Raw genomic sequence first — 24202 nt, 5'->3', positions numbered from 1 at the left:
TTGACATTTCTAGAAGTTTTCAACTCAGCAAAAGATAAATGACATTATGTATATGTGTTTATATATGTATAAACTCTGACTTCACATCTTTGATAGGTTCTTGGAAACTGACTTTAAGTGAAATGAGGTTGAAAAAAAATGACATTATTTAAGGACCTGCTACACTGTTTCACTTGAAATCACAGTTTCCAAGAACCTATCGATGACATTGAGGATTTATAATTGTATTTTTAGTGACTTGTTTATATAAAGTCACTGCAAACACTGAATTAGTAAATACTGAACCATTGCTCCTAAGGGAAATACAGGATTAGATTCCTGAGAGCCTCTGGCCACACTGTATTTGTCAACCAATAAATAAATAACCTAGTTTTGTGTGTATTTTTGTTTAAAGACAGAAATGTATTTAATATACAATCAGTCCCTTTTTTAGAATGATTCAACTTATGATTTTTCAGCTTTACAGTGGTGCAAAAGTTACATGCATTAGGTAGAAACTGTACTTTGAATTTTGAATTTTGATTCAAAATTCTTTATAATAACTTTACTATAAAACAGGCTTTGTGTTAGATGATTTTGCACAACCATGGGCTAATGTAAATGTTCTGAGCACATTTAAGGTAGGCTACACAAAGCTATGATGTGCAGTAGGTTAGGTGAACTAAATACATTTTCAAGTTACTATGGGTTTGTCAGGATGTAACCCCCATCCTAAGTTGAGGAGCATCTGTATATTGTTGATTTATTAACATAACACTCACGGCCAACAGCACCGTAACTCATCCCTGAATGAAGTTTATCTAACACACATGTTTTCTCTGTCAGGTGCATCACCGCTTTCTTGTGCTTAGAAACACTAGACAGCTTCAGCATTATGTGTACGGGCCATCTTAAACAGCAAGATCACCAAAAAAAGCACCAAAAAATGTGAAAAACATGGTGTTAAATAGACTGTGAAAAAGTTATGATACAAGAGCAGAAATTAAGAAGCAGAGTACCCCTTGTTCAGCCTCAGCTGAGAAATTCAGTTTTTACCACTCTGTATATGCACATTTCTGCAAATGATTGTGAAATTATCACGAAGGTTGATTTGGGAGTTACAAATACACACTAGTGAGTAAGCAAACTCACAAACATGGAATCTACCAATGAAAAAGATCAATTGTATATGTTCAAAAAGAAATAAAAAATTAAGCCAGTTACATCTTTAAAACATTTTCAAACTGTTAAAATAGTGATTTTAGGCCAGATTCAAGATTACTTTCTTTTCCTTCAAATAATGAGATATTCAGTCACACACTTGGAGCATTGTCCTTGCCAGAAGCCAGGAGTCTTATCCAGCAGAAATCCTGGAACTCTTGCCTTTTTGGCATCTACTATGGAATCCAGTCTGACTTTAGCAGTAACAGTGAGGTGGCCCTTGCATAATGTGGAAGAAGCTTTAGCTTATCTCAGTAAGTGGTAAATTAAAAGAGTTTCTATTTAAAGTGTTCCAACAGTGTTTTAATGAATTAACCTTAGCTTAATGAGGTAGATGTTGATATTTCAGTTCATAGCACTGTGTTTTTGATCATAATGTCTACCTCCTTAGGTGGTATAGCTTAAAAGTGAAACTGAACAGCTTAGTGTTTTGTCGTTGGCCTTTAGGAATTTAAATTTTACCTGAGAACTAATCATGATATATAACCAGATTAACCAGATGGTATACATCTTAGCAGATGTCAACACTGTTACAGTAGATGAGATTTTAAATTCAAAACTACTGGGCCTCATGGTCATAGAGAATTCACAATTAAGACTGATAATATTGAAATTACCTAGTGCTGTTGATTCATATTTTATGTCCCTGAGCAGTTGGCTTGGAATATATAATATGTAACTCCTAGAGTTAAGAAGGAATATTATAAGCGTGTGAACTGAGATGGAAGCCAATATCATCTGGATGGACAGTAATTCATATGTAATTGTTTTTTCACTTTTCTTTAGTGACTTTATGCCTAAGACTGTTGGAATTGATCCAAGTCCATTTACTGTGCGTAAACCAGATGAAACTGGGAAATCAGTATTGGGGTAAGATTTGTGTGTAGAATGAAACTTTAAAGATTTGTGTAAAAGAATAGTACTTACAGTATGATGATTTCCACCAAAAACTAATAACTTCAGGTCACATAAAGCCTATTTATAGCACTGGAATCTCTAAGGTGTTCAATACTGAAAGTAGAATTTATGGGAGTTTCAGCGATACTGTGCATTTTATTGTTTTAAATTGGGAATATACAGATGACATAAAGGCAGGTGACAGGTATTATGTCTTATAAATAACTCAGCATTATTTGTTTCCCAACATGAAATAGTTATGTAAAAATTTGTATTTATTGCATTTATTTTGTTGGCATCCTCAGTAACAAAAAATCAAATATATCCTGATACAGAACTTAGTAGATTTTTCTGTGTATTACTATAACATTATTTTGAGGGAGACTTTTATTCAATCCAGTACAGAAGAAGACGTATCATGTTTGCATCTTAATGCTTCAGAGACTCAAGCGAAATGTGTTGTTTTCTGACGTGAGAACCTCTTTCTCCTCTACTGACCTACCTAGTCTCAGTGATAGATTTCTTCTAGGCTCTGGCCAAATACCCCAGCCAAACTGCAGATACAGAGTGCTAATTGTAGTTGGTATGTGTATAGGATCTTAATTGTATTCTAGCTATGTGTGATTTATCCAATAGTGTGTGTGTGTGTATATATATATATATGTATGTATATATATATTTCCAGAAACACTATTTCTGTGGCTTATATATGTAGCCTTTAAATAGCTCATATTAAGCTCTGATCAGATGCTATGAGGAATTTAAAAGAAGAAAGGTCTTCAGGAATTTGGAATTCGGGGAATTCCCAGGACAAATAAGTAAATGACCAGCTGTGTTAGCTTATAGCACAGAAATGCTACCAACTTTAATTTTTAGTTGCAAAAGGTCAGAGAATTCTTGTTTTCTGCAATATCTAACCCGTGGTCACATAAAATTGCATTTTTCTTTCCTAGAACATTTCAGAATATTATGGTATTTTTGACTCCTTACAGATAATTTTTTTTTTTTTTGAAATGGAGTTTCACTGTTGTTACCCAGGCTGGGGTGCAATGGCTTGATCTTGGCTCACCGCAACCTCTGCCTCCTGGGTTCAAGCAATTCTCCTGCCTCAGCCTCCCGAGTAGCTGGGACTACAGGCTTGTGCCACCATGCCCAGCTAATTTTTGTATTTTTAATAGAGAGGGGGTTTCACCTTGTTGACCAGGATGGTCTCGATCTCTTGACCTCGTGATCCACCTGCCTTGGCCTCCCAAAGTGCTGGGATTATAGGCGTGAGCTGCTGCGCCTGGCCTAGATAATTTTTTAAAGAGTGAAATATTTAACATTTTCATAAAGCAAAAAGTATTACTATAAATTTTTTTCTGAATTTAAAAAAACAGCATTCTTACCACTCTTCAAATTTGGCACTAAAATTAAATACTTTTATAAGTGTAGGATTTTTTCCCCTTCTATTTCCTACTATTAAGGGGAATGTTCAGCAAATAATATGTTTACTAGTAACATAATAAAATTTCAAATGTAGTTTATGTTCATCAGTTGTTCATTATTTGGATATACTATGATAGATAAAAAATTTATAGGAGGGAGAGAAATAGACATAGGTTTGGCCACCCACTTTTTCTTGGAGTTTTATGAGTTACAGCTAATTTTAGTAATATCCCAAACATACAGTCTTCTATAACTGTACCGTAAGTTTTGAGAATATTGATATCAATTACCAAAGGAAGGCATGGTAACCAAGTGGTGAGAAGATTTTTTCACACTCTGCAAATAATTTTCATTTGTTTTTTGAATTTATAACAGGGCTTATATTCATATAACATCAGTGCATGGACATGGAAAAATACGAAGCCTTTCCTTGTAGCACAACCTGAATCCAGAAACTAGTGTCTCTCAGTCATTTTTTTTTTTTTTTTTTTTGAGACGGAGTTTCGCTCTTGTTACCCAGGCTGGAGTGCAATGGCGCGATCTCGGCTCACCGCAGCCTCCGCCGCCTGGGTTCAGGCAATTCTCCTGCCTCAGCCTCCTGAGTAGCTGGGATTACAGGCACTCGCCACCATGCCCAGCTAATTTTTTGTATTTTTAGTAGAGACGGGGTTTCACCATGTTGACCAAGATGGTCTCGATCTCTTGACCTCGTGATCCACCCGCCTCGGCCTCCCAAAGTGCTGGGATTACAGGCGTGAGCCATCTTAGTCATTTTTTTATGCTTCACTAGGCCTAAGGCTTTGGGACAGAGTGATTATCAGTGAGTGTTGAGGGTTAAAGATGCTTCACATTCATATTATTCTTTTAAAAGAAACAAAAGCAATAGAGAAGAAGCCGTATTACAGCGGAAAACGGCAGCCAGTGCCCCGCCGCCCCCCAGCGAGGAGGCTATGTCCAGCAGCTCTGAGGATGACTCTGGGACTGATCGGGAAGAGGAGGGCTCTGTGTCTCAGCGCTCCACTCCTGTGAAGATGACCGACTCAGGAGACAGCACCAAAGTGACCGAGGTGCGGGGGAGGGAAGCTTGTGGGATCCAGCCTGAGGCTCTGAAAAATGATCTTTACAACTCCGCTTTCAGTTAAAAGGCTGAGAGCAAGAACATGTCACATTATCTCACTACAGGGTTTGAGGCACTGCATAAGATGAATATATTTAGCATAGACATGCTTTTATTTCATTTCGAAATAAAATTAGTGTTTTGGCTCGCATGTGTAATGGTGAATTTCTTACCTTTTCAGACTTTTGAAGTGAATACTGGCCCTCTTTGATCAGCTATCCACTTGAGGTCCATTTATTCTCTTACTGGGCACATTGTTGGAATGCAGGATTTAGACATGGACTTTACAATCTTTGAATGGCCCCAATGGGAAATTCATCCTGTTCAATTCAATATTACTAATAGATTGCAGGGAAAAAAAAGAAATCAGCAACAAAAGAACCAAATCTAGCTTTGGGGAAATTTGATTTCTAGAAATATCCCAAACTCATTTAGAAGTAGATAAAACAAATAAAAATGTGATAGTAAGAGCTGAATTCATATTCCAAGAGTTGGCAAACTATGATGCATTGGCCAAATCCAGCCTGGTGCCTTTTTTCATGAATAAAATTACATTGGAACCCAGCCATGCCTGTTTGCTTACTTATTGTATGTGACTACTTTTGTACTGTAACAGCAGAGCTGAGTATTTGCAACGGAGACAGCGTAACCAAAAAAAGCTTAAAATATTTACTATCTGACCTTTTACAGGATAAGGTTGCCAACTCCTGTCTTATACAAAAACAGCTAGTAATTATTTAGCAGCTTTTTTTAAACCCTAGAATAAACTATTTTTAGCAGAAATGGAAGTCAAATGTTTTTAAAACCATTAACTAAGAAGTTTAATGAACAGGTTAAAGAAACATTGATTGCTTTTGTGGCAAAATTCACAGTTTCGTTTTCTTTTGGAAATTACTGATATTCTAGATGTTTAAAAATTCTTCCTGGTTCTTTTTTTTTTTTTTAACCCCAGAATGTGGCCCAACCCATGAAAGAGCTATATGGAATTAACCTCTCAGATGGCCTCTCAGAAGAAGATTTCTCCATTTATTCAAGGTAAAATACTTTCATATAGACATTAAAGAAAAATGAGTATTTATTATAACAGTATTACAGTAACTTATATCTAGTGTAACTTTTTTTTGTTGTTTTTTTTTGGAGATGGAGTCTCACTTTGTCACCCAGGCTGGAGTGCAGTGGTGTCATCTCGGCTCACTGCAACTTCTGCCTCCTGGGTTCAGGCGATTCTCCTGTCTCAGCCTCCCAAGTAGCTGGGATTACAGGTGCACACCACCACACCTGGCTAATTTTTTGTGTTTTAGTAGAGACGTGGTTTCACCATGTTGCCCAGGCTGGTCTCGAACTCCTGAGCTCAGGCAATCCGCCCGCCTTGACCTCCCAAAGTGCTAGGGTTATAGGCGTGAGCCACTGCACCCTGCCTAGTATACTTTTAAGAAATGAAAATGGTCAACAGTACAGAAGAGAAAGAATTCTACTTGAAATGCAGTTTCAGCACTGAAGCAGTCAAATTCTGAAAGATTGATTTGTATTTGGAGTTAAAGTGCTAAATGCCTGAGACTCTGCCCCTCAGTGACAAAAATTTATGATGCATGCAAGTATCGGCACTGCTCATATGCAAACTACAGACCAAAGTACCTGTACATTCCTGCATTTCTAAATCCAGAAGATCAAAATCCCTTCTCACAAAATAAATCTGAGATATTGACAAATGAGGACCTTGTATCACTTTAGGCCCTAGATGCTGGTGGGAGTGGTGGCTGAGGAGGAAAAAGAAAACAGTGTTAACAGGGTGTCAATTCACAATGTTATAGGCCTTTGTTAGGCAGATCTAGTTGAAAGGCAGGGATACCCATAAGGTATTCCCTGAAACATGTGCATAATTTTATATGTATATGTATGTGTCCTTTTGAGAAGATACAGTTATCAGATTCTCAAAAGAATCCTTCATTTAGAAATCCCTGAGAACCTGATGAGAACATTGCAAACGCCTCTTCAGCCTAATACATGAATTTAGAAGACCTGGTTATTGCATATGAATACAATTCCACTTATACAGATTTGTAAATGTGTGTGTAAAATGTAAATTGTGTAATATAAAATGAGCACTAATCTTCAGTTCTTTTTAAATAAGGGCATTTCATTTACAGAATCTATTGAATTAGATATTGTCAACTTTTTGTTTCAAATTAAGAAAAGGTATAATATATAAAATATAAAATGCACAGCATTTCTTGACTGCCAAAGCAGCTCCTATAACTTGCACTCTTTTGAATATGCATCATTTTCTGACTAGAAGCCAATTTAGTCATCAGAGCACAGCCACATCCTCCTCACTCTGACACACAAACACAGTACTTATTCATCATGGCTGTCAGAACTCTGTAGCAAAACTCTGTAGTAGTTGAAGTAGGCCTTTACAAACTGTGTGGTCTGAAGGATGAATTATCTGAAGCTAGTGATTGAGTAATACGACTTTGTTTATTGCAGAGGGCATGAGTGTGTATGCCAAGGATTGAAGGGGTTACTTCAAGGGAGGGAGGAACCCAGTCCTGAATAATACTTCCTTTCATTTGTATAACACTTTGCACTATTTGGTTTGTTCTTTAGACAATTCTGTAGTAGATTAAAAGGATATTATCCCCTTTTGTATGCTAACAGTACAGAAAGTAGAGCCATTTAATGCCTTATCCAGGAGTCATATCCTGTGTTTCTGGGTACTGTGTGATTTTAGGCTGTTCCCTCCTTTTTGTTCTCTTGATCATAATCAGCTGCCTCTGCTCATGATGCAGACCTCGGGGTAAGGGGAGAAACAGGGGGCTGGCCATAGTTTCCCTGTCTGTGAGTACCCCTTCCTGTGGGCACACTGCCCTTACCAGGCTTCTCCCTCCCTGCCTTGCCTGCCCCAGAACATCTCCCCTCTCCATCTGCCATGGGCATTGCAGTAGGCAGAGGAATCCTCCTTCCGTCATTATCTGTCAGGTAACTGCCAGAGGATGACCAAGGGATATTCAGGGACTGGCACCCACTTTTGGCTCAAATAGGCCCTGGGGCTTTCTTAGTGCCTCCTCTGATCCAAAGGGCAGAGTTTCAGGGCAGGCCCAGAACCCAGGTAGTTCTGTACTGAATTAGCAGGTGCCCCTGCCACCCCATTTCTGCACTCAGTTGGGTGGTTATGTTTGTGCACATGGTAGACAGTGAGCTAGCCTGGCTTGCATGTGACAGCTCCCATCTGGCCTATCACAGAACACTATGGAGAAGGGAAGCCACACAGCTAGGAGTGGTTTCTGCAGCAGCCTGTCTTCCAGCTTCCCATTCTTCTGCCTGTTTTTCCTACACTGGACCTTGCCTACCTTTGGACTACTAAGGATTTCTCAGTTTTGTAGTTTTATTCCAATTGCTGAGCCCTACTGTCTGTCTTCCTTTTCCCTCATCTTTTCTAGTACCTTTGGTTTGCTATTTGACCAGACCTGAAAGCTTTCTCCTTACTTCCTCGAAGCTTCATACACTTGCCAGTTTTTAAAAAACTCTGGCAGTGATTGTACACCTGATTTGGGAAGTTTGAAGTTCTGTACAAATAATCAGTACTATGTGGCATTCTTCCCAAAAAAATGGATCAAAATGTTTCGCTTGCTGAAGATAAAAGTCATGTAAAAGCAAGCTGTTTGAAAATTTTTCACTCGTACTATAATGATACAATAATTGGTAGTTTCTGTAACACTTTCTTGACCTTTAAAAAAGTTAATGAAAACAATGATAAACTTTTCCATAGTCTTCAAAGGAAAATATTTTTAAATAGTTAAAAAAAATGGAAAGGAAATCAGTTCTTTTATCCTTCCCTGTAATCTCCCATGGGCACATTAGAACAAAACTGCAAAACTGCATCCCTGAAGGAAGGACAGATCCATGCAGTCCAAGCAGGCTTCCGGCAGATATGTGCTCCAGAAAGCTGGAGGCGGAGAGGCTATCCTCTCCACCTGCTGAGCTGGCCCAGGCCACTCCCTCTGGCTCTTAGCTCAAAGCCTGCCTTAGTGCTGTTCAAGTCTTCTGAGAAGTGCTGTTCAAGACCTTTGAGAAGAGGTCCTATGGCCGTAGTGCTCATCAGTGGGTCTCCCCAATCTTGGTTGAAAGCATTCCTCTTCACATGTTATGCACTTATATGTATTTGGTATTATTTGTATATGGGAAATTCAAAAATACTTGAGAAATTATTATAAATTATAGAAAACACACACACACACACACACACACACACACAGGAAACTGTTCCTTTTCAATGTGGTTAGAGTACTTGGTGGGGAGATTCTTGTGGTCTGGAGGAAACTGGGTCCATGGCCAGCTCTCAGCAGTGTCTCTGCTTCAGGTGGTAGATCCCCAGCCTGATCCTGCCCTTTCCATGTCACTTGTCTCACCGCCAGCACCACTCTGCATGCTTCCCCATGCATCCTGCATTCCACGCATTAGATACGTGTCACCCTTAGATGTACGAGGCTCTGCAAGATCATCTTCCTGGCTTCAGAAACATTTCTGTTCAAGTTCTACACCATGTTTAAATTAATAGAAGTTCAGTGGTGTACACATTTGATTTCATTTTATCCATGGTTATGGCTTACATTTTAAGCAGAATCCCTTTTTCTACTTTTAACAAGCCCACTCTAAAATCATGAAAGTCTTAGGTTACATAGGGTACTGTTAGGTGCTTTTCTGAAATAAGCATACTATTGTCATTTGAAAGCTTACACCATTTTATGTAATCTAATTAATTAATTAGAATTAATTGCAAGTACTCCCTTCTTTGGCTTACTCTTATCCATTGTAACCTGTAGATTTGTTCAGCTGGGGCAGAGTCAACATAAACAAGACAAGAATAGCCAGCAGCCCTGTTCCAGGTGCTCAGATGGAGTCATAAAACTGTAAGTACCAAATCAGACCTTTAAAGAAATCTTTGTAGTCATGCCATTCATAGGACTTTCTTTAAAGACTTTTTAAGAAAAAGATTCACTCTTGTCACCAAATTAGTATAAGCACTGAAGTATCTCCTTGTGATACCTTACTCGAGAAAAACTGGGTCTCCGTGGGATAGGGAAGAGGTTGGCAGCCCTGGTGGTCCTGAAATGCATCTTTGGAGGTGGGATTGGCATTGGTGGAGGCTTCCGACCTGAGCTCTGCCCACTGTGTAGAAGTGGGTTGGTGAAAGAGCTCTGATCCTGGAGACATGCTCAAGTTCAATACAAGACCTTTGAGGATATGGATAGATTTGTCTCTTCTAGCTATGAATCCTCATCAGTTCTAATAACTTGCTATAAGTTAAACAGGTGTTTTGTGAAATCTTAAATAAACAGAAATATGTTCAAATCATACTACTACCCAGTTTTTTACCTTGAGCAAATAACTGCTATGGATTCAGTTTCCTCATCTGTAAAAGAGAATAATAGCACCAACTTCGTAGGACAGTGATGAGACTCAAATGAAATAATGCACACAAAGTGCTTAGAGTAGTGTCTAGAATACATTCTCAAATAGTTGTGATCACCATCATCATCCTCTTCTTCATATTCATCGTTACTGCCTGCTTGTTGGGGCCTAACAAAGAAAAGGGTTGTGAATAGAAGAGGCTCCCTGATGCCATATGCTCTGTTGAGTTGCTTCTATAAAATGGGTCATTGTGGAAATTCAGTGAGGTAGTATATGTGAGGCATCTAGCTCAGTGTCTGGCATACATTTGACATTTAGTAAATGTTCTCTTCCTTTAGATCAACTTTATCAGTTTCATCAATTAATCATTTATTTGAATAGGCATTGATTGCCTAACTTTTCTGTATCCCACATCTGCAGGTTCTTAATTGATGGCTCAGAGGCTATTACAGTAATCCAGGCAAAAGCCTTTTAGAGAATATTGGCTGTGAGGATTTTGAGAATGGGATGGATCTGAAAAATATCTAGCTGGTCAAATGGACAGAACTTGGATCCTGACTCACAGAGTGGGGAGGAAGAGGGTATTACTAAGGATGACCCTTAGGTTTTTTGGTTTGTGTAACAGTTTTGATTGATTCATTCATTCATTCACCTACTCATTCATCATGTAGGTATTGAGTATGTCTGTGTTAGGACCATTCAAAGCTGCCATTCACTGAGGTCAGGAGCACTGCAGGAGGACCTGGTTTGTCTTTAATGTAGCATCAAAGTGGAGGAGTTTAGGAGGCAGTTGGATCAACCTATCTGGAACTCAGAAGAGAGCCTGGGCTGGGGATGTAAATGTTTATGGGTCATAATGAAAGCCACCAGTTAAGAATAAGACTGCCTAGGAAGAGAGACTACAGTGAGAACAGTCTACAGCTGATCTTGTCAGGGATCTGGGTCTAATGGCTGAGACAGCAACATAGAAAAACCTACAAGGGAAACAGAGATGATGGCTAATCTGAGAAGTGGAAGGAACCCCAGATCATATTTTATCACAGCCTTCAAAAATGCTTTTTATCCCTTCTTTTTTATCCCTTCTTTCTCTCCCCAACACTATTTTTCTTTTTTTTTTCTTTTTTTGGTTTGGTATATAAGCTCCTATTAATTTAGAGACCATTTTTTTTTTTTTTGGTTATCACTATTTAGCATATGGAACTATGGGCTCTTAAATGAATTGAAGTAGATATAGCCAAAGAAGGAGCGTATTAACTGTGCTAATAAAATAAGAGACTCTGTTAACCAAATTGTATTATACAAAGTGATTATTCCATTAAAATAACATGATACAACTTAGGAGGAGATGATAAAATGAACATAGCATATAAAATAAAAATAAAACATTTCCCCTCTGTTTTCTTCAACATTGTTTCTAATTTGATCTGTAATTGGTCTTACAGTTATTACTTTCACATTCTTTTTCTTAGAATATTTAGTGTTTGCCTTTGAGTCCTAGCACAGATGAAAACCGTGTGGATCTAGAATTTTTTAACCTTTTCTACTTAATTAGTAAAGAATCTGTCATGAGGGTGTTTTTGCACAGCATCTTCAGCAGGTTAACAAAGAGCTTGGTAGCTCAGCATTATGTTGTCATGGCAACTGCCCAAGAATGTTTTTGGTGTTTTGTGTGTGTGTATGTGTGTGGGCGTGCACACAGGTGTGCACAGGGACGTGCTTTAAACTGAAACTCTAGCCAGGTTCTTAAAATGTCGACTATCCATTTTTAGATTTCTAAAGCTATGCCAAAACCAAGAGAAATTACATTTATATGGGATTCTTGAAATTCTCCTCTTGCTATGTTTTGTTTTCTGGTATATTTAAAAGTCATAAGTAAGTTTAAGTTCATATACATATGCATCTACCCATCTCTGGATAGTTCATAATCTTACCAGTTTTTCTTGAAATCATGAGGAAACCAGTTTTTTCTTTTCTAAATATGAGGTATTTATAACATCAAATGTAAAAAATTTTGACAGTAAATAATTGACAAGAAGCCAGTGGAACGGGCTCATGAAATGAGCATGCAGAAACATGGATGGGCAGCTGGACACTTTCAGCCACGGTCTTGCAGGACTTTGCTTTGAAGTGGATGTTAAACTCCAAACTGGTCCATGTCTATACGGTCATTCCAAACACCCTAAGCTGTAGTTTGTGTGACTACTCTTCGGGGTGGTGATCAGGGAGAAATGGCATTAGCCAACATTGACTGAACACCCACTCAGTGTGTGATGGGCACTGTTCTGCGTACCATAGGCTGTACTCAGTTCCCACAATAACGCTATAAAGTAGATCTTATTATCACTTCCATTTTACAGATGGAGAAACTGGGGCACAGAGAAATTATGTAACTTGCCCAAGGTCATACAGCTAGCAAGTAGAGGAACCAGGATTTAAACCCACACGGGCTGGCTCCAGAGCCCATGATCTCCGTCACTAAGCTATGAATGCCTGTTGTTACCAGCTGCTTTCCAACCACTGGGGTAGCAATGCTGGGTTATGAGCATTAACAGACCTCATTTTGGGCATCTGACATGACCTGGATTTGTAGACATCTGTATATTCACAGATAGTAATATTTCTGCTCTGTTGCTCTTGAGTTTTAAAAAATACTTAAGGAGAACATACCTTTATTCTTTCCCCAGTACCTAGCATACTGTCCCTAATGTAGACACACTTAAGTTTCCTAGGCAAGCATACTTTGCTTGACTGATTTGGTAACATGGCATAGAGGTTGTTTAACCATCACTGGAAGAGTGTTGCTGATATTTAGGATTATTTTAATCCTACAAGGTTATATACAAGATGACAACCCATCTTCGTGTCTCTAGAACTGTACCTTAAATGGAGTGCTCAGTAAATATTTACTGAAATGCACTGTCACCCCCCATCACACCCGTGACTATCAGGGCCTGTCTGAGTCCTGATGAGCATCCCTAGAATGCTCCCCACCCCCACTGTGCTCCGCTGGTTTTCGAGGAGGCATCCTTGAACACTTTTTAGTTCTTTCTCTATTCTGTTTCTTCCTTATAAGCCCTCTGCCCCGTCCTGTTTTTTTGTTCCCCTGCTGCTTTCTAAGAGAAAAAAAAATAAGCACACCAAGTTGTTAGCATTTTTTTCCCCCTCTACTCTGCCTCGACTGCACTTGTGACCAAATGCCAGGTGAGAAGGACCAGAGTGGCAGGACTTGCTGTGCCTGGTGGGCAGGTGCTATGGGGCCAGGCAATGATTCACTATATTTGTGCAAGACCAACATGTTCTCATTTCCCACTCCTACCAGTTCTTGAGAGATTTTAACTAAGCAACAAATGCCAATCAGTGGTAGGTTAAAAAGGCATGAACACACATATCGTTAGTGCTTGCTCTTCTGTGGTTCACCTATTCCAGGAATATGTCTCATTTAAAAATCACCTCTAAGAAATGGTTCAAAATATAATACAGAGTTTGTATAAACACTGTGTATTTTAGGATTCTTCCAGTGCAGGATAAGCTGACATGTAATGCAGGGTAAATAAGTGCTCTTGGCCAGGTGTGGTGGCTCACACCTGTAATCCCAGCACTTTGGGAGGCTGGGGAGTGGGGGACTGATCATAAGGTCAGGAGTTCAAGACCATCCTTACCAGTATGGTGAAACCCTGTCTACTAAAAATACAAAAATTATCTGGGCATGGTAGCAGGCACCTATAATCCCAACTACTCCGGAGGCTGAGGCTGGAGAATTGCTTGAACCTGGGAGGCGGAGGTTGCAGTAAACTGAGATCATGCCACTGCACTCCAGCCTGGGCTACAGAATGAGACTCCTTGTCAAAAAAAGAAAAAGGTACACTTAGAGTTTTAGGACCATAAGGTTGCATTTATCCCCTAAGAATCTCTCATAAAAAGTGGCATTTATTCAAGACTAGGTGAGTGCCCCTCGATGTGGGCTTCACTAGGGGAAGTTTTACTGATCAGAGCATGCTGTTACACAGAATTAGAGCACTTCTTCACATTGATGAGATGGGCATGACACAATGGACATGATTAACTCAACTCATTTACTTTTCATGATGTTAATTTTCAATAACGCATTCTTCATATACAAATCACACTCCAGACTCCCCACCACCACCTCCATTGATTTCATCTGGAACTTTGTAGATACTGCTGTGGTCTCTGTGCGGCAAGCTAAATAAGTATTTCTGCTTTAATGGGTAATTCTCGTTATCTTTTCCAAACACCTGGAATACAGTCTTTAAATGTTTAAGGATTAGAGAATCTCGGAGGCAGTGATCAATGATTAATCAGCTAATTCCCTCCACAGGCGGAGATAATAAGTGATAAGAGCTCCTCAGCCCAAGGAAACTGGGATGTGACCTCTCCTGTCACCCTAGAAATTACCAAGACAGGCTTACTTCCTTTATCATCCTGACATTTACTTTCTTTTCTCTTTTCCTTTACCCATCTCTGACTTTTTCCAGATGTCTTTTCTATTTCTTATTACCTTTCTCCCCTTCCCCATTTATATTTGCGTTCCTTTTGCTTTTCTTCTTTCTCCCTATCCTTTCTCTATTCCCTCCATGATATTTTTAGCTTTAAAAAAAATACAGTAATTATTCTGAAACACAAGTTCCTGTCATACATATTCTAGGTCAGTGCTTTTCAGACAACAATTCTGGAAATCAGTTAGTCATGAAATTAATTTAGTAGGCCTATGAAGTGAAATAAAATATCACTGAACTGAATACAATATAAAGTATGACCACAAGGCACATATTATGAATAAGTCTTGTTTCATGAAACTTGTGTTTCTGTGCACAAGTTTAGCGTGTGTGTACCTGTTTGCCATGCAACATGTATTTCTTACTGTGGGTAACTTCACAGTTTGGATTTGCTATGCATTATGCATTATGAATTCATCTTTTCTGGAACCACAAGAATTAGAAAACTTAGCTCTATTCCTGGCATCTGGGCACTTATTGTTTGTTTAATGAATGAAAGGATGAGTGAATGACTCCTGTTGAGGGTAATTACAAAAAGAGGAGAGGAGTGAGGAACAAGAGCAGTTTCTGTGGTAAATCCAGAGGGGATAAAATAAATGCAGGCCTTGGAAAATACACTTCCATTACTTTCAGTGAATTGGGAGCCAAGATAAGCATGTGAGGGAAGAAGATAGCAAGAAGCTCCAGCTGAAAGTCAAAATGAAAAAGCTATCAGACAAATAAAGGACCAACGGAGAAAAATGAATGCCTCTTCATTTGAATACTATCTGCAATAGCATCTGCTCTTGTTAAACAAGAAAAACATATTGCAACAAAGTGAATTTGTTAAAATTTGGGGGGAGGGCTATCCTGAATGTTTTTAGTACATATGGAATGACAAATGAAGTTTAATTATGGGTATCTAAAATGACTGATTTTTTTTAAAATTTTTTTTTTTTTTTACAATTTAACAGAGTGCCCGTTTTATTTTGGTAAGTACAAAGCTTACCACATACAAGAGCTTTCATGGGCTCATGTCAGAGCTTCAGTACCCGCTTCACATGGGGAGGTGGTCCTGTTGCACCGCTTTTGGAGACCCATACATAGTTCTGTGTGTTTAATCCAAGGGACAGAGAGAAACAAGATTGGGAAGAGATGCTAAGGGAGAGAGTATTACTCTTATCCTAAAAGCTGTGTTCTAATCAGGGGAGCAACAGGCTTACATTTGCATTTTGGAAAGGTCACTCTGGAAGTGGTGTGGACAGTGGATTAGAGGTGGGCAATAAACAACGTATCTGTTGGAAACATCAGGACAAGAAAGTGATTGGTGTCTGCTGTTGGCAGAAATAAAGTTGAAATAGAGAAGGGGTATTCTTTTAGAAAGATAGAATCTGTAAGTCTTCTCAAAACTTGTTAGTGGATTGGGTTTCAGGAACATTTGAGAGGTCAGGGGTTTTATAGCTTGGTTGACCATCTATAGTGGCAAGTTGCCAGGATAGCAAATACACAACAAATGCAAGTTTGGAAAGTAAAACGGTGAGTTTCAGACAATAATGGGAAATCTAAGATGATACATCTGGGCCTCAAGAAGTTTTAGATTAGAGAGATTCAATAATTTGGGTTTTTTCTGCTCTTGATTTAAAAAGCAAGTAAGTTAAATTTCTTAACTTTCTCTAAACTAAAGGGGCCCAAGTTAACTAGATTATTTATATGTGCTTTTAACATTTTCTAGGGATTCATGTTAGAATCCCTAGAAAACATTCTTGATTACATTCTTAAATTACATTCTTAAAGGGAAAACATTCTTTAATTTCTGATAGAGACAAAGACTTTATGGTTTTTAAATGTATTTTTGTCTCATAAGACACTCTTACTTTTTACATGAGCAAGCAGGTTAATCCTGGGGAGCAGATTTGGATCTGATGTGGTCATATGAAGGATATTACTCATTGGTTTTCTTTGCTGTGTATACAAGAACCACATTTTTTAGTGGTTTAACCTTTTGTTATGTTGTTAGTTTACCAAATTATCATCAGTTTTCTGTATGGAAAATGGGTGGGAGGATTTGGGGCAGATGGAGTAATTATTGAGCCTTGTGCTGTGTCACTGTGCCTTCCTGACAGCCGTTCCTTTTGTAAAATGAAGATGAGTGTCCAGGTATGATGTATTTATAGCCTTTGTCTCCTCTGAGCATATACTAGAAGTCTTTTCAGTTAAGATAAACTTTTGGCTGAAATACAAGAAAACGCGTTTCAATTTTATATTTAAATATAATCACAATGCCCTTGGCATGTTACTCAGAACCTTAAAAAGTACAAACTCTGGCCAGGCATGGTAGCTCACGCCTGAATTCCCAACACTTTGGGAGACTGAGGTGGGCAGATCACGAGGTCAGGAGTTCGAGACCATCCTGGCAAACACGGTGAAACCCCGTCTCTACTAGAAATACAAAAATTAGCCAGGCATGGTGGCACATGCCTGTAATCTCAGCTACTCAGGAGGCTGAGGCAGGAGAATTGCTTGAACCTGGGAGGCAGAGGTTGCAGTGAGCCAAGATCTCACCACTGCACTCCAGCCTGGGCGACACAGCAAGACACCATCTCAAAAAAAAAAAAAAAAAAAAAAACTGCATTAAGTCCAAATTGTGTTTAAAGTTTACTAACAGACCTTTTAGTATTATATAAGTAATTTTCCATGTTAAGTATTTTAATATTATTACTTATTTTCCTTAGGGTCTTATGAAGAAATTTGAGAAATCATTACTCTGGAAATCAATTGCATTCTATTTTTGTAATTAAAGATCTGCCCGTGTTTTATAAACATCTTTCTGCTCTCCCTCCCAATTTTATGGGAACAGAAAATCCTTGATAAATGGAACCTACTATGTGGTATTGTTCATCTAAAACTAATCTAAAAAGACTTTGAGTTCTTGAGGGCAAGGCCCATCTGTCTTTGTATCCCCAGTCCCTACCAGGATACCAATAACATTAAATTATAAATGAGGAATATTTGGCATTCAACAATTTTACCTCTTTTAGGAATTTTATGCAGTAATGCATAAAATGTAAGAGAGATGCAAGGGTTAACAAATTGGAGCAAATGGCAAAGCAAATGATAAATATTTGTAAGTTTTCACTTTACTATGGTTTATTTTCGGTTTTAGATGTAGCAACCCAGAGTTCTGGGCAGACATCTCTTGATTTTCCCAACTGACAAACTACTGCTATTCTTATTAGTTACGTTGCACATTGCCTTAGGACAGGCTAAAATGGACCATGGTTTTCCGATTTTAGATTCCCTACTGCTACCAAATGTCTGTAGTTCATGATGAGAAAATTTCCTCTCATGGGTAAACTAGCTCTTGAAGTCCCTTGATCAACATGTCTAGAGGAGAACCACGATTTCCTGATTTGTATTTGCCTGTTGTTTCCAAATACATGAAGCTCTAAAAGATTTGCTTTGTTTTTATATTTAACTTGCTTTTAGAATTTTATGATTTTAGAAAACTATTGTGGTTTGATCTTACTTGGAAAGAGTAGAAATGTTTATATTCTTAAAAATCTTGCCTCCCAAACCCACTTTCTGTTAACTTGCAAAAACACTCTTTATAAGATGGTTTTACATCCATTATTAAAGTTTTTATTCTGTGTGTATGATGTCACCAAAATCCTAATTAAATCCTGAAATGTCTGAATAAAATGTATCCTGTCCTTATTCTGAAGAGAAAAGGAATTGAGACTATCTTGACTTTCTTAACTATTTTGTTTTACTCTTTATGTTAAAAATGTATGAATGTCAAAATAAAATCAATTCATGCTCTTTAAGCATTTTATGTCAGAGAAATGTGTTAGTTTTTTTAAATAAAACTCTTTTAGGCTTATTTCAAAATATAAATAGCTAAACTGGTAGCTCATTTATCATGTGGCTTGAAAATACAAACGTAAATTAAATAGAATTAGTGTGCTCAAATATATTTATTTTTGATAGTAGTATAGAGCTAGGAAAATTGTTGTGATAATCTCAGAAGCATCCGTAAATGTTTAACAGATAGAAAAAGAACAAAAAAATGTAATTTTAGATGTCTTTCTGACAACGCTGCATAAAATTATATTGAAGCATCTTAGGCCAGTAACTTTGCTTTGCACACTCTTATCTGTTCATTATTATTCCTATTGGCCCAAAGATTTTGCTTTTATTACTTGTTTTGAACAGTTTTAACTCTTCTTAGACTTTGTCATGCTATAACAGAATCAGTTACTGGTTTGTTTATAAATCATGTAGGTGATTAAATTTAGTTTATTGTTTATTAAGTTTATTGTTTCTCTTTAACCTTTAATTTTTATTTATTTATTTTTTAATCTGAAATCTTGGATCTGTTTCCCTGCAGTCTTACAACAAGAAACTCAACTGGTGTAATCTGAATTATTCACATACTTATTTATTCCCAAAGCCTCTCTATAATGACTTCTAGAGATACAAAGGGATAATCAAACTTGTGTGGAGAAGTACACGATGGCACTTTCAGGATGTCCCATAATGTGCATACATGTGTACAGACACGAGTGTGAGAGTGTGTGTATGCATGTGAGTGTGTAGCGTATTAGGATTATGAAATTTGAGAACTGGAAGATGATTAGGCATCATCTGATTCCGTCCTCTGATTTTATAAGAATAGTCCTAGAGAGGGTCAGTAGTTCACTCGGAGTTACTTTTTTTTTTTTTTTAAGTTCTGGGATACATGTGTAGAACATGTAGGTCTGTTACATGGGTATACATGTACCATGGTGGTTTGCTGCATCCATCAACCTGTCATCTGCATTAGGCGTTTTTCCTAATGCTATCCCTCCCCTAACTCCCCAACCCCTGACAGGTCCTGGAATGTGATGTTCCCCTCCCTGTGTCCATGTGTTCTCATAGTTCAACTCTCAGTTATGAGTGAGAGTATGTGAATATGTGGTGTTTGGGTTTCTGTTCCTGTGTTAGTTTGCTGAGAATGATGGTTTCCAGCTTCATCATGTCCCCTGCAAAGGACATGAACGCATCCTTTTTTATGGCTGCATAGTATTCCATGGTGTGTATATGCCACATTTTCTTTATCTGGTCTATCATTGATGGGCATTTGGGTTGGTTCCAAGTCTTTGCTATTGTGAATAGTGCTGCAGTAAACATACATGTGCATGTGTCTTTATAGTAGAATGATTTATAATCCTTTGGATATATACCCAGTAATGAGATTGCTGGGTCAAATGATATTTCTGGTTCTAGATACTTGAGGAATCACCACACTGTCTTCCACAATGGTTGAACTAATTTACACTCCACCAACAGTGTAAAAGTGTTCCTATTTGTCCACACCCCCTCCAACATCTGTTGTTTCCTGACCAAATGATTGCCATTCTAACTGACGTGAGATGATATCTCTTTGTGGTTTTGATTATTTATTTCTCTAATGACCAGTGGTGATGAGCTTTTTTTCATATATTTGTTGGCTGCATAAATGTCTTCTTTGGAGAAGTGTCTGTTCATATTCTTTGCCCACTTTTTGATGGGGTTGTTTTTTTTTTTTCTTGTAAATTTGTTTAAGTTCCTGGTAACTTCTGGATATTAGCCCTTTGTCAGATGGATAGATTGCAAAAATTTTCTCCCATTCTGTAGGCTGCCTATTCACTCCGATGATTGTTTCTTTAGCTGTGCAGAAGCTCTTTAGTTAATTCGATCCCATTTTTCTATTTTGGCTTTTGTTGCCATTGCTTTTGGTGTTTTAGTCATGAAGTCTTTGCCCATGCCTGTGTCCTAAAGTGTATTGCCCAGGTTTTCTTCTAGGGTTTTTATGGTTTTAGGTCTTATGTTTAACTCTTTAATCCATCTTGAGTTAACTTTTGTATAAGGTGTAAGGAAGGGGTCCAGTTTCAGTTTTCTGCATATGGCTAGCCAGTTTTCCCAACACCATTTATTAAATAGGGAAACCTTTCCCCATTGCTTGTTTTTGTGAGGTTTGTCAAAAGTCAGATGGTTGTAGATATGTGGCATTATTTCTGAGGCCTCTGTTCTGAACGGAACAGATCAGGGTTACTTTTAAATGGTAAAACTGGGACTCAAATTTATTTCTTTGGGCCTCAGAAACAAAGTCCAGTAACAGAATCTGCTGATCCAGGCACCTGGAGTTTACCCAACTTGTACACCTACTGGGTTCAGCTTAAAAGTGGTGGAGCACCCACAGAAAGCATGGATAATAGCAAACATCCATGTGAGCAAATGGCTAGCAGCTTGTCACCAAAAGAAGAGGGAAAAGATAGAAAACATAAAGCAGGGGTCCTCAGAATGTGGTCTGCAAACCCTGGTTCCAAGACCCTTTGATTGAGTCTGCGATAGCAAGTCAGTGGCACCAAAGTATACTGGTGATCATTATTTTCTTCACTCTTACACACTCACAGCAAAAAAAGAGAGACAGAGACAGAGAGAGAAGAAAGAAAAAAAATACCAGTTTTATTAAATCTTGACAAAGCAGTAAAAATTATTAAATATCAACACTTGAATGCATGTCTTTTTAGTATTCTTTGTGACAAAATGGAAAATATGCATAAAGCACTTCTTGCATATCATAATACTTTTATTTTAAAGTACTGTGGTTGTCTTGAGGAAAAGGATTTGTGTGGTGATTGTCTAAGTTGTGAACTAACTCATTGCTTTTTTTTGTGAGCAAACTCATTGGTTTTTTCACCAAACACCAATTGAAATAATGACTGACAGACAAACTGTGTTTCTTCAGGCTTGGATATTTGACAGGCACTTTCTCAAAAATGAACAAAGTAAGCCTGTCACTTCAAGAAAAACAATTTACACCATTTGTTACCAATGATAAAGTTAGATCTTTCAAGTGAAAATCAGAATTTTTGAAAACATATATCTACCACCATGAACAATATTTAAGATTTTTTTAGGAGATCAGTAGCAATCTTAACAAATACGATTTTTTGATATTGTATAATGAGATGTGTTATCATTTAGATGATCTGCATAACTGAGTGAACCAATATTTTACATATGACCAATACATGCTGTTAAAGACTCATGCATGGGTAAAAACATTAATTCCAAGTGTCAGATGCATCAGTGGATAAGAGTGTATGAGAAGTTCATTGACATGGGTTCAGTTCTACATTGCAACTAACCTTTAAGAAACCTGTCAAATTTTGTTGTAGTAGCAAATAAAAATATCTGAAGACTTATTTGGAAGGCTATTAAAATACTACTTCCTTTTCTAACCACGTATCTCTGCGAGGCCATATCTTCTTCATGTGCTCCAACTAAAACAGTGTATCATGACAGATTCTACAGAAACAGATTTCAGAATCCAGTTGTCTTCTATTCAGCCAGATATAGAAAAGATTTGCAAACTGTGAAACATTGCTTCTTTTGCCACTAATTTTTTTTTGTTTTTAAAATATAGTTATTTTTCATTAAGAAGTTGTTTATGCTATCATGTGTTGAGTTTGTTATTTTAATAAATGTTTTTTAAACTTCTCTCTTACTGTCTTGTATGGTAAATATCACTAGATATAACCCATATTAACCAAAGCTAATTGAGGTCTTCAATAATGCTTTTAAGAGTGTGAAGGGATTCTGAGACTAAAAGTTTGAGAACTTATTTGCATAAGGTATTTGATTATTTATGTCAATATGCATTACTAAGGCAACTAGGGACATTATTATGTTACAGCCTTGCTCAGTATTTGCCAGCAGGATGATATCTGTGACTGGTTGAAGAAATGTTATTTTCTATGATTTATTATTTTTTAAGGAATTAAGGAAGAAAATGTTCTCTTTTTTTACTTTTATTTTTTTGTTGTACTTTAGGTTCTGGGGTACGTGTGCAGATCATGCAGGATTGTTGCATAGGTACATACATGGCAAGGTGGTTTGCTGCCTCTATCCCCCCGTCACCTATATCTGGCATTTCTCACCATGTTCTCTCTCCCCAACCTCCCCACCTCCTGCTGTCCCTCCCCTCGCCCCCCGCAACAGACCCCAGTGTATGTTACTCCCCTCCCTGTGTCCATGTGTTCTCATTGTTCAATACCTGCCTATGAGTGAGAACATGCGGTGTTTGATTTTCTGTTCTTGTGTCAGTTTGCTGAGAATGATGGTTTCCACATTCATCCATGTCCCCACAAAGGATACAAACTCATCATTTTTTGTGGCTGCATAGTATTCCACGGTGTATATATGCCACGTTTTCCTTGTCCAGTCTATCATCGATGGGCATTTGGGTTGGTTCCAGGTCTTTGCTGTTGTGCCGCAATGACCATACGTGTGTGTGTGTGTCTTTGTAATAGAATGATTTATAATCCTTTCGATATATACCCAGTAATGGGATTGCTGGGTCAAATGGAATTTGTTCTCTTTTTAAAGCATTGCATCAAAAACTGATCTGAACTTTTTAGGATGCTTTCAGTTCCAAATAACAGAACCTCTAACTCAACTGGTTTAAATGATAAGATAATTTATTATCTTACTTCCCTGAAAGATTGCAGATAGGCAGGCTCCAAAGTTGGTAGATTCAGGGGCTTCGTGTGATCATGAAATGCCCAGAATTTTCCATCTCTTTGCTGCCCCATTCTCAGTGTTGCCCCATCCTCAGACCAGTAGCAAGTTGGCTGCAGCAGTTCCAGGTGCCACAATCAGACACAGTAGTGCCCAGGGCAGAGGGGAAACACTGCCTCAGTGTCTCCTCCTTAGGAGCAAGGAGTCCCAGAACTTGCTCAGCAAATTTCTCATGCCCAAATGGCCAGGACTGGGTCAGATGCTAACCCCCAGGTATGTTACTGCCAGGCTATGGACTCATGGTAATTGACTTAGAATAATCATTCAGGGTGCATGGATATGGGGAAGTCAATCAGATGACTTAGTTATTAAAAACAAAATCCTTTCTACTTATCCAGTTAATTGAAAATTCATTTTCACAGGTGCCCAAAAAGAGAGGTAGCCTGAATCTATGGAAATAATTCTCGGCCAGAGAATCAGGTGCCCTGGGATCTGATCCCATGCCTTCCACTGTTGAGCTGTGAGTCCTTACCTGTCCAGGTCATGGCTGCCTTGCTGGTGCTTGGACTAGAGCACTAGGTCTGGGATCATCTATTCATTGGTTCATTTATTCCCTTACTCACTCCTTCATTCAATAATATTTATTGAATGCTCACTCAGTTGTCTAAATCACGTGAAGGGTACAAATCAGCACTAAAACGCTGCCTGTTTAGCCACAACAGACGTTCCTCCTGCACTGCACACACATTCAAAGCCCAATGGGAAGGAAGATCCAAACTGTTCACTCATGCAATAAATTGTTTAGTGTCCTCAGCAAAGAGTCCTTGCTACAAAGCTTGTTAGTGAACAGTTAGATCCCAAGTTTCCCCTCATCTTGTTAAATATGAAATTTGTTTAAAAATGAAAACATAGTAAAATATATTCTGAAAAAGGTAAGTCTTTGTCCCAGGAAAGATGCTTGTGGGCCTGGCCGTCTATAGTTGTCCCAGTTCCCTCAGTATCAGAAAGAGTATGATGCAGAGAACCAGGCTATTAAGAGAACAGAAGGACAGCTGTGAGAAATGAGACCATGTTCTCGGAATATCCAAGGACACTCTTGTGTTGTGGT

The 24202-nt window shown here is 38.2% G+C and overlaps 1 protein-coding gene across 2 annotated transcripts in view; it reads left to right on the top strand.

Moving 5' to 3' along the window:
- The window catches only part of FIG4 (FIG4 phosphoinositide 5-phosphatase), a 129148-nt gene that overhangs the window by 84848 nt on the left and 20098 nt on the right, over positions 1–24202 (top strand). For both annotated transcript variants that reach the window (XM_064360785.1, XM_012438435.3), the window contains exons 19-22: positions 1987–2070; positions 4397–4592; positions 5595–5677; positions 9466–9552. In XM_064360785.1, the coding sequence (XP_064216855.1) occupies positions 1987–2070; positions 4397–4592; positions 5595–5677; positions 9466–9552 (450 nt within the window). The remainder of the gene's footprint in view (positions 1–1986; positions 2071–4396; positions 4593–5594; positions 5678–9465; positions 9553–24202) is intronic.

This window comes from Aotus nancymaae, unplaced genomic scaffold (genome assembly GCF_030222135.1).
Source record: "Aotus nancymaae isolate 86718 unplaced genomic scaffold, 86718_ANA_hifiasm-v0.15.2.pri h1tg000040l, whole genome shotgun sequence".
Classification (NCBI taxonomy): domain Eukaryota; kingdom Metazoa; phylum Chordata; class Mammalia; order Primates; family Aotidae; genus Aotus; species Aotus nancymaae.
The sequence above is the reverse complement of the archived record's forward strand: the minus strand, read 5'-3'. Positions and strand labels throughout refer to the sequence as shown.